This window comes from Conger conger, chromosome 14 (genome assembly GCF_963514075.1).
Source record: "Conger conger chromosome 14, fConCon1.1, whole genome shotgun sequence".
Classification (NCBI taxonomy): Eukaryota; Metazoa; Chordata; class Actinopteri; order Anguilliformes; family Congridae; genus Conger; species Conger conger.
In genome coordinates, this window is record NC_083773.1 from 36666164 (window position 1) to 36678183 (window position 12020).

Below are 12020 nucleotides of genomic sequence, written 5' to 3' on the forward strand. Positions count from 1 at the left end.
GACAGATGCTCTCAGCTCATAATGAAATCCGGCAGTCCCTGAACCCAGTGTGCAGGTACAATCTTGGCTCTTGCCAAAAAGCGATTCCATCACCGTGATATCATCTTGGTGCCCGAGAGACATACAGTACCACAGGGAAAAGTACACTTCTGAAGGTCTGTATAATTATCAACCCATAATGCTGTTGGAAAGCTGCGCCCCTCTCACTGAGCTTCACCCCGAGTTCCAGTAATAACTGGAATTTAAAATCTAAATAAACCGAACGCAAACAATGAGAGGATAAGGTACGTGTTTGCACAGGAACCCAAACGAATCAGGACCGGGAGAAGGGATGATTGTATGCGTGGTGTAAGACCAACGGGGCGTGTAGGTGAGCAGAGCTGTGATTGGCTCCCGTTTATGTGATAAAATAAGCAATGAGAAGACGCCATCAACCCTGCTGTCTGATTCTGATGATGTATTAGAGAGAGGAGGAGAGATGATTTAGTAGCGCAACCTTGGCCGTTGCAGCTTCTGTGAACCAGAAGTGTTGGACAACATAATGCTGATGACTCGCACACTGCCCTGATGTATGTGCTTCAAAAAGACACAGTGTCTGAGGGCATTCAGGTGTGTATGATCTATGCAGTACCTGAAGGTAACTCAGCAGTGTATGTTCTATACAGTGCCTGTATTCGGCTGTATATGATATATGTATACGGTGCCTGGAGGGGCATTCAGGTGTGTATGATCTATACAGTGCCTGTATTCAGGTGTGTGGGATATACAGTATGCAATGCCTGTATTCAGGTGTGTATGATCTATAAAGGCAGTGTGTATGATACACAGTGTACAGTACCTGAATTCAGGCGTGTATGATATACAGTATACAGTGCCTGTATTCAGGTGTGTGGGATATACAGTATACTATGCCTGTATTCAGGCATGTATGATCTATACAGGCAGTGTGTATGATAAACAGTGTACAGTACCTGAATTCAGGTGTGTATGATCTATACAAGCAGTGTGTATGATATACAGTGCCTGTATTCAGGCGTGTATGATCTATACAAGCAGTGTGTATGATATACAGTGCCTGTATTCAGGTGTGTTTGATCTATACAAGCAGTGTGTATGATATACAGTGCCTGTATTCAGGCGTGTATGATCTATACAAGCAGTGTGTATGATAAACAGTGTACAGTACCTGTATTCAGGTGTGTATGATCTATACAAGCAGTGTGTATGATATACAGTGCCTGTATTCAGGTGTGTATGATCTATACAAGCAGTGTGTATGATATACAGTGCCTGTATTCAGGTGTGTATGATCTATACAGGCGGTGTGTATGATATACAGTGCCTGTATTCAGGCGTGTATGATCTATACAAGCAGTGTGTATGATAAACAGTGTACAGTACCTGTATTCAGGTGTGTATGATCTATACAAGCAGTGTGTATGATATACAGTGCCTGTATTCAGGTGTGTATGATCTATACAGGCGGTGTGTATGATATACAGTGCCTGTATTCAGGTGTGTATGATCTATACAAGCAGTGTGCATGATATACAGTGCCTGTATTCAGGCGTGTATGATCTATACAAGCAGTGTGTATGATAAACAGTGTACAGTTCCTGTATTCAGGTGTGTATGATCTATACAGGTGGTGTGTATGATATACAGTGCCTGTATTCAGGTGTGTATGATCTATACAAGCAGTGTGTATGATATACAGTGCCTGTATTCAGGCGTGTATGATCTGTACAAGCAGTGTGTATGATATACAGTGCCTGTATTCAGGCGTGTATGATCTATACAAGCAGTGTGTATGATGAACAGTGTACAGTACCTGTATTATATACAAGCAGTGTGTATGATAAACAGTGTACAGTTCCTGTATTCAGGTGTGTATGATCTATACAGGTGGTGTGTATGATATACAGTGCCTGTATTCAGGTGTGTATGATCTATACAAGCAGTGTGTATGATATACAGTGCCTGTATTCAGGCGTGTATGATCTATACAAGCAGCGTGTATGATATACAGTGCCTGTATTCAGGTGTGTATGATCTATACAAGCAGTGTGTATGATATACAGTGCCTGTATTCAGGTGTGTATGATCTATACAAGCAGCGTGTATGATATACAGTGCCTGTATTCAGGCGTGTATGATCTATACAAGCAGTGTGTATGATATACAGTGCCTGTATTCAGGTGTGTATGATCTATACAAGCAGCGTGTATGATATACAGTGCCTGTATTCAGGCGTGTATGATCTATACAAGCAGTGTGTATGATATACAGTGCCTGTATTCAGGCGTGTATGATCTATACAAGCAGCGTGTATGATATACAGTGCCTGTATTCAGGTGTGTATGATCTATACAAGCAGTGTGTATGATATACAGTGCCTGTATTCAGGTGTGTATGATCTATACAAGCAGCGTGTATGATATACAGTGCCTGTATTCAGGCGTGTATGATCTATACAAGCAGTGTGTATGATATACAGTGCCTGTATTCAGGTGTGTATGATCTATACAAGCAGTGTGTATGATATACAGTGCCTGTATTCAGGCGTGTATGATCTATACAAGCAGCGTGTATGATATACAGTGCCTGTATTCAGGTGTGTATGATCTATACAAGCAGTGTGTATGATATACAGTGCCTGTATTCAGGTGTGTATGATCTATACAAGCAGCGTGTATGATATACAGTGCCTGTATTCAGGAGTGTATGATCTATACAAGCAGTGTGTATGATATACAGTGCCTGTATTCAGGTGTGTATGATCTATACAAGCAGCGTGTATGATATACACTGCCTGTATTCAGGCGTGTATGATCTATACAAGCAGTGTGTATGATATACAGTGCCTGTATTCAGGTGTGTATGATCTATACAAGCAGCGTGTATGATATACAGTGCCTGTATTCAGGTGTGCACATTCTATGCAGCGCCAGTTTGGCTGTGATGTCACACGCGAGGGATGGCGCTCCAGGCTCTGGCGAGTAACGGTGCGGGGAAAAGGTCACGGCACATTATCTGAGCCGCGATTGTGCGACTGCCCTGAACTTTCAAATTAATCCGTTCACAAAGGCCAGTGTGACATTTTCCCAGGACGACGAGGGCAAGATGCTCTTCCTAATTACTGTTCCCTCACAGCGGGAAGGACCGCCACTTAAAAGAAATAAAATAAAGATCAAAAAGCAGCACAATGAGAGGGACGAAGGCTTGGTTGCGGCAAGCACTTTGTCTGAGACGCGCGTCTCTCTCTCTTTCAGGCGCTCAAAGTGCCTGTTCTCGCCCCTCAGGTGTATGTGAGAGAACCCGCCCCCTGCTGCGATTTGACATACTGACCGCAACCGTGGGTCATCTCAGCCAATCAGATAAAATGCCCTGGCCTCGATCCAAGCACAATCTGTGGTTGCCTCTGACTCTTCATTAAGATGGGGGTTTATTTTTCCACAGATCTGGGTTGGTCAAATGAAAACGCCGACCTTCTTCTGGCTTGCTACTTTTGAAAAAGAAGAAAAATATGCTTTTGCATTTCAAAAGCTGGTCATACAGAGGTGTTAAATTAATCCTTGTGTATTTAGCAACAAAAAAAAAAGTCAAGTTGTAAAGGTATGAGATTCAAAGCCAATTGAAGGCAGTGGAAGATTCCAGAAGGGAGAAGAGAAGGTAGTCCTCTATACCAGCTTTACTCCATTATTCTATTATACTACTTTCTGTAGTATATTTTACTCCCTCAGATGTTCTCACAACATGACAGGAACTCACAGGAAGACAGAAGAAGAGAGGTCTGAACCGAGTATGACTGTTAGGGGGGGGGGGGGGGGGGGCTGTACACTGTCTTTGTCATGGGCTGATACATTACATGTGAAGCAGAAACAAAAAGGCTGATTTATACTTGCAGCACGAGCCTTGCAACAAGTGTCATGAAATTACTCAATTTCAACTAAAATAAGTGTCTTATGACACATTTTCTGTTGTGTGCTTTGTCGCACAATGTTTATTGGACAGGATCGGCCAGATGGGGAGACTAAAGTCATTGTCACGGACATTGTTTTCAAAAAAATGTGGCACAAATGTGAACAAACTGTCAGGAGTCTGGCTGTCAGGAGGAGTTCAACGTCTCATTACCGTAGAGACAATAGATCCCTCATCGCCGTAGCCAAGTAGAAATGCGAACCATTGCGCGACACTTTGAGTTTTGTCATCCGACACTTGTAGCAGGGGCGGCCTGTAGCGTAGTGGTTAAGGTACGTGACTGGGACACGCAAGGTTGGTGGTTCAATCCCCGGTGTAGCGCAATAAGACTGTCTCCTGCTTAGTCGGCTCAACTGTACGTCGCTCTGGATAAGAGCGTCTGCCAAATGCCATTAATGTAATGTAATGTAATGTAAAAGTGGAAATCAGGCTTGGGTGGCGTATGATGTAGCGGTTTTCAGCTGAAGCTGAAGCTGATGAAAGGCAGAGAGGAGATGAGGAGAGCGACTTACGGAAGCTGGTGAGGTACTGGGTGCTGGTGGAAAAGACTAATGTAGGACTATACTTAGCAGTATTTTTCATGACGAAGGGTAAATCATCATCAGCTTTATTGTTTGGGTGGTGTATGATGCTGAAGCTGAAGCTGATGAAAGGCGGAGAGGAGGCCAGGAGGGTGACTTACGGAAGCTGTTGAGGTCCTGGGTGCTGGTGGAAAAGACTAATGTAGGACTATACTTGGCAGTATTTTTCATGACGAAGGGTAAATCAGGCTTTATTGTTTGGGTGGTGTATGATGCTGAAGCTGAAGCTGATGAAAGGCGGAGAGGAGGCCGGGAGGGCGACTTACGGAAGCTGTTGAGGTCCTGGGTGCTGGTGGAGAAGGGGTCGTCCTTGTGCAGGGTGCTGACCTTGCCCGTGCTCTTGTCGGCCGTCCCCACGGGGCCCATCTCCCTCTGGGTGCTGCTGCTGGCCGTCTCCTTCTGCTTTTTGGCCAGCTTCCTTCAACAGCCGCGAAAAACAGACGGGTTAGCCCCCCGGGCCCGCTACGCCACCCCCCTACGGCACACCGTACAACAGCGAGGCTCAACACGCATGCACAACCCCGGTCACACAGCAACAGCGAGAAGCCAATCATGTTATCGCACTGCCGAGCACTGCAGGACCAATGGAAACCAACCGCCTTACGGCGAAACACTGGGCGGTTTATTGCGACGGCTATGAATGTCTGGGTAAATGAGCGTGATTACCTCATTCAGACATTAAACTTAAGCAGTCTGCTATGCTACATTGAGGAAACCGTCCACTGAAGGTGGTCTTTATTATAAACAAAACAGGAAATAAAATGTAAAAAAGATTCAAAGACTATAATTTGTAAATTCACTGCTGACCTATTATGTTCAGAGGGAGGTGTGAATATGGAGACTGCAGTCTGCAGGATATTCGGAGAGAGACTTGAGCTGAACTGCACTAGAACACTGTTATGTAGGACTATACTTTGCAGTATTTTTCATAAAAATTTCTGCATTTGTGTGCCAAACCCCAGGAGCAAGGCACTTTCATTCAGCAAAACGGCTGCTTTCGGTAGCATTGTAGAGCAAAAATGGTGAATGGTAAGTGGTAGGCATTTATATAGCACCTTTATCCAAAGCGCTGTACAACTGATGCTTCTCATTCACCCATTCATACGCATCCATACACACCGTATCCGTCATCTCCTGACGGAGAAAGCCACCCAGCTCCTATTCCAGGCGCACGTCATTTCCCGCCTGGATTACTGCAACTCCCTCCTAGCTGGTCTCCCAGCTTGTGCCATCAAGCCCCTCCAGCTGGTCCATAATGCTGCAGCCCCAGTCAGCTCAGGTCGGCTCATGTCACCCCACTCTTCATTGGCCTCCACTGGCTTCCTATTGCCGCACGCTTCCGATTCAAGGCCCTAGTGTTGGCATTTCAGGCTGCTAAGGGTACTGCCCCACCTTACATCCAACCGTTAATCACTCCCTACTCCCCAGCTAGACCACTCTGGTCGCCTTATGGTTCCCTCACTACGAGCACCTGGCGGTCGAGCTGCACGTTCACTCCTGTTTTCCGTTCTGGTTCCTCAGTGGTGGAATGACTACCACTGTCAGGACAGCAGAATCCCTCCCCCTATTTCGACGCAGACTAAAAACACACCTTTTCGAACTGTATCTTAGTCCTACCTCCTGATTTCTCCCCCCCCCCCCCTTCCGATATCCCTATCCCTCTTGTCTAACCCAAAAATAAATAAATAAGAATAATAAATAAATAGAATTAAATAATAGAATTGCACTTATGATGATTATATGTTTAGAACAGCACTTCATGTGTATTTTACTAGTTATGGATGTATTGCTTGTGGAAGAACCTATGCACTTGTAAGTCGCTTTGGATTAAAAGTGTCTGCCAAATGACTAAAATGTAAATGTAAATGTAATGTCATACACACATTCACACACCAATGGCGATTGGCTGCCATGCGAGGCACCAACCAGCTCGTCAGGAGCGATTAGGGGTTGGGTGTCTTGGTCAGGGACACTGACACACTCAGGACGGGATCAAATTGGCAACCGTCCGACTGTCAGACGACTGCTCTTACCACCTGGGCCAAGTGGCTAAGGTGTTTGACTGGGACCTATAAGGTTGGTGGTTAAAGCTCCAGCGTAGCCACAGTAGGATCTGTACAACTGTTGGCCCTTTAGCAAGGCCATTAACCCCACATTGCTCCAGGGGGGATTGGCCCCTGCTTACTCGAATCAACTGTCAGTCGATTTGGATAAAAGCATCAGCTAAATAACTGGAATGTAATCTCCAGTCAACTACACCATCAATCTCATCCGCAGGTAGGCAATCACTCCCACAGCAAGCGCCATTTTAATGGTAATCAGACCGTAGGCCTTTACCTCCACATTACAGCCGTTAAACAGCGATGCCTGTGCATGAACTGATAAGCGCAGTTTAAGATCAATCTGAACGACAGAGGAACATTTACGCGAGAACCCCCCATGTCTTAATATCTAAGCTGGCCGATGATGGCTTCCTTAGAGCAGCTGTATCTATGATAATGAAGGAGAAAATCTTATGTCCATTATGAATCCAGAGATTAATCTTGCGTGCTGCAAGCCATGCAAGCAACCGAACCTCATGGGTTTGGGCCGCCATCAGATATCTACCGCGATGGCATTCACGACTGCCGCGTATCTCACAACACAGATCCTGGTAAATAACAACTGCCGTGTTTTTGCTTATTAAATACGACCTGCTATCAAAATATTTAAAATGTCAGAGTTTTTTCATTGATGCCCCACTCTGATCAGATATGATTTTATGCATGCTGCGCAATGCCTACAGTATCTACCTTTATGTTGATATTGTGTATGTCAGCCTCCGTGTGTAGGATCAGTTTTAGATTAATGTTTATTTATAAATATCACTATTTGATGCTTGTACATGATTTCTTAAAATATTTGCATTTAATATCAATTTATTTCTGAACATTTCTATGAATGTTACACTCAGGATCCTTCTATTTCATGTACAAAGCTGGTATTTACGATAATATTTCAAATCACAGGAACTATGTGAGCTTGGTTAGAAGCGAATCAGCTTTTCAACCACAGAAAGAGTGTTTTGTTTGAAGCCATTTTTTATCAATTTTGCTAACACTCGTTGCTACTGGAATGTGCAGTGTAAGAGGACTCTCCACGTGGATAATGGCAGCTGGTTTACAGGACATTTTAACTGAACGCCATTACTCCAGGTCTGCCCCACTGCCTGATGGGTAGGATAAATCTCCAGTGAGAGCAGGCATAGGCTGCTATGTACGGGCACAGCTCCCTGTGCTGCTGCACTTCTGAAATACAAATTCGGCCATTTTGTTTCCTGGGCAAATGAGTCCTTAAGACTGAGAGTTGAGAGGCTGCTTTCACACAAAACAAACTGATAAGAGAAGGGCCTGCTCTGCTGTGTTCTCACCCTGGCCTTTCTCCTTTCTATTACAACTTCAGCGTATAATACAGCGGTAATAAAATGCTGGGACTGACATCGCTCTGTCTGCGCGTGTATAAGCAAGTGTGTATGCATGTGCATAGATGTGTTTGCTTGTGTGTCTGTTTGTTTGGGTGGGTGTGGGTGTGTGTGTGTGTGTCTGCCTGTGTGCGCGCGCGTGTCGATGCGTGTATATTTGTTAGCGTACGCATGTGTGAGTTTGGAAATTTGTGTGGGTTTTCTCTTCCAGATGGAAGAAACTTTGACCAGGACGTCTTCGCTGCAGCGGTTAGCTGTCAACAGCGATATTTCAGCGGGCCCACTGAAGTATAACAGCAGCTGAAGCGGCAGCCCCGTCCTGGGGAGCACTCGGAGGGACCGGGAAAAGGGAGCGTAACTACGGGAGTCTATCCAGGCAGTGCCCCCTCCATACGACCTCTTCCAATTCCTCCTGACTTCTCTCACGCAGAAGACCCTGCACAAAATGAAACCCCACCAGCCCAGCGGTGACCTCCACTGTCAGTCCACTGCTCGGAAGGCTGACCTCATCCAGGCACCTTCCCAGCTCTCCCTCCAGGTGGTCCCCCTCACCGAATCCCGGATCGACCCGGAGAGCCTGACGACTGTCACAGCTCTTTCTGCCAGATACTCCCCATCCCACACACCCTGCCGTCTGTCTTCCTGCATTCACTCTCCCCTTCCCCCAAATCTCTACCTCTCCATTTGAATTCTGTGCTGTTCATATCACTTAACCCAATAAGGGTGTATGTTACTGTTAACTACAGTTCTTCTGGTACAGCCTGTATCTGAGTGGCCACGGTACATGACTGTGAAAGCTGGTGGTTCAAGCCCCGGTGTGGCCACGAGGAGATCCACACAGCTGTTGAGCCGTTGAGCAAGGCCCTTAACCACACATTGCTCCTGGGGGGGATTGTCCCCCGCTTAGTCTAATCAATTGTAACTCGCCTTGGATGTCAGCTGACAAATAAATTATGATTCTAATCTGGTTCCATGGGGAGACTTCCTTGAGGAGCTAGGTACTCTTCTCAGCTCCATCCCAGAATTCATCTTGATGGCCTTTGGTAAATTGTATTTCTCCCCCTCTGTCTCACTCGGGACCGTTGTTATGAAGTGTATTAGACCCTACATCTCCCCACAGTCCTTATCTCATGCTCAGAGGCTTCCTACCGGCTCTATACTTGGACCACTCCTCTTTTCCCTTCATGTTCAATGCCTCTGGTATGTTTTCTCATCTCATTGTTTCTCATAGCATTTCCACGCCAACAACACTAAACGTGGATCATACTCATTCTGAATCATGATCTGTCACCTGAAGCTCATCCTGGCTACATTCCCTCCACTACTGTGAGATATCTGGAGTAACCCAATATGACCAGCTCTCTTTCTCTCTCCATGCAGCAGCGGTGACTTGGGAGTGCATAATCTTTCCATACAACATCCAACTGATCTGCCCCTTCCTCTCCACCTGCTCTTCACGCCCTGGGGCTCTCACACCTGGACTGTCGCTGTTGCCATCTCAGCAGTCTCCCTGCTTGTGCCGCTAGCCCCTGCAGCTAACAGAGAATGCAGCCGCATGACTGGTCTACCATCTTCCAAAATCTACTCGCATCACACCCTCCTCACTTGACACTCATCTCTTTTCGGGGCGACATTAGCACAGTAAAAGTGGTGGTCTGGAAGGTTCTCGGTTTTGATCCTCTGCCCTGGGTATGTCGAAATGTCCCTGAGCAAGACCCCTAACCTGTCATGCCTTGCATGAATGCCCAATGCCGTTTGTGTGTGTGTGTGTGTGTGTGAATGGGTGACTGGGAGGCATTCATTGCAAAGCGGTTTGGATAAAAGTGCTATATAAATGCAGTCTATTTGCCTTCTCACCCATTCACTGGCTACCTGTTAGAGCTGAAATAATGTTTAAATGCTTGGTAACAGCATACAGGGCTGTGAGTGGGGCAGCTCCGCAAATGAGTTCAATGAGTGAGTGGAGCAGGTCCACCTCCAATCAATCATTTGGATCAGACCAATCAGTCAGACCTCTCAGTTGTGCAAACTCAGAGACACAGATTGAAGACTGAGCTCTGGAGACTGCACCTTTTTTTATGGTAAATGAATGAATTGAGGTTGAGGTATTTTTACTCTTTCAGGTTTTTTACGGGTTATACACTCAGTGAGCACTTTTAGGTATTTACTAGACTATATATTATTGGTCTTTTGCTGCTGTCGGCCATTCATTTCAAGTTTCGGCATGTGTGTTCAGAGATGCTCTTCTGCATACTACAGTTGTACTTTGGTTATTAACTGTGGTTATTTTAGTTACTGCCAACTTGCTGTCAGCTTGAACCAGTCGATCCATTTTCCTCTGACCTCTCTCATTAACAAGCCGTTTTCGCCCACAGAACTGCTGCTCACTGGATGTTTTTTGTTCTTCACACCCTTCTCAATAAACTCTAGAGACTGTTGTGAGTGTGAAAAACCCAGGAGATCAGCAGTTTCCGAGATATCCGAACCACACCATCTGGCACAAACAATCATTCCACGGTCAAAGTCACTTCGATCACATTTCTTCCCTGTTCCGGTGTTCGGTCTGAACAACAACTGTTTTATGCACAGTCGCTGCCAGATGATTGGCTGATTAGATATCTGCATTAACAAGCTGGCGTACACGTCTACCTAATAAAACGGTTGCTGAGTGTATGTTTCTCTTCTTAGTACTTTGTTACGGATGTAGTCTGCCGTGCTTTGGCTATCGAGGGTGAGTACAGCTGGCCAGCTCTGACACAGTCGCTCATATTAATCAGTTAAATTGCACTTACGTTTCTCCCGTATTGTCAGTCGCTCTGGATAAGAGCAGCTGCTAAATGAATGTAATGTAACGTAATGACCAGTGGCAGCTGGCACCATTATGCTGTGAATTATGATAGCTAATGATGTTGATAAGCGGGCTGCCTCGACACCGTGCCCTGGACCTGACTCATATGGCAGGCAGGGAAACAGGAGCTCCCTCCGGAGAGAGGCGAGGAGAAGGAAAGGGGAAAGGGGGCGAGGGCGAGTGACAGATGTGGAAGGAAGACAGGCACGGGGGACGGCGCTAAAGGAGAAAAGCCGCATTAGCTGGGAGGAGGAGAGAAGGCCGGGTGTGAAAGGTGAAAGGAGAGAGGGAGCGAGAGAGGAGGGGTGAGGCTGCGTATCATCTGTGGTGCGTCCGGCCCGCAAGGGAGACGGTGCGGGGCTCCATCATTAGGATTCCCTGCTCTAAATACAGACCTGTGTATGAGTTCTACAGACTGCACTGTGTAACCTCTCTATATACAGAACTGTGTACGCGCTCTACAGACCACTGTGTAACCTCTCTATATACAGAACTGTCTAACCTATGTACGAAAATGTGCAACCACTCTATATACAGAACAGCATAACCTCTCTATCCAAGGAACTGTGCAACTGCGTAATCTCTCTGTAAAAAATTTTTTTTAGAATTGAGAGCGAAATTATTAGTTTTATTTTCATTATTAGAAAGCAAAAGGCAAATGTGTTTTATGCAAGAACAAAAGCTTAATCTAAATGAAAATTTCTTTTTTTTTTTACGTGAAATATTTTCACTAACTCGCTCGCTTCGACTGCAGTCTCATGTTGGGAGTGAAACGCTCCCCCTTTTGCAGACAGCTCCACCACCTTTGATTAGAAATCCCAGAGATTTCATTTTGCTTTCTTTTTAATCTCTCATATAGGTGGGGTCTCATTGAGCGGGCGTAGCTGCAATTTTAGGGAGCTGTCACTCCAATTCCCGGTTGGCCAGAAGACATGTATACCATATACTTCTTTCATGGAATACTCAATTTTGTTCTGAATTTGTACATTTTTGCCTACCTTTCACAGAGACAAATCTTTGGCGCATGGTGCTCGACTGCACTTGAAGAGAAACTAATTTGAAAAAGTGAAAAAGAGTTCCTTTTAGTTCCTTTCCAGGAGTCGTAAGGTCAAAGCAATGCCAGAATACAGGAGTCCTCTGGGCTGAAAAC

At 45.6% G+C, this 12020-nt stretch overlaps 1 protein-coding gene across 1 annotated transcript in view; it reads right to left on the minus strand.

The window, feature by feature from the left end:
* The window catches only part of ptprt (protein tyrosine phosphatase receptor type T), a 323151-nt gene that overhangs the window by 72484 nt on the left and 238647 nt on the right, over window positions 1-12020 (minus strand). The window contains exon 17 of the mRNA XM_061219124.1: window positions 4829-4980. Within this exon, the coding sequence (XP_061075108.1) occupies window positions 4829-4980 (152 nt within the window). The remainder of the gene's footprint in view (window positions 1-4828; window positions 4981-12020) is intronic.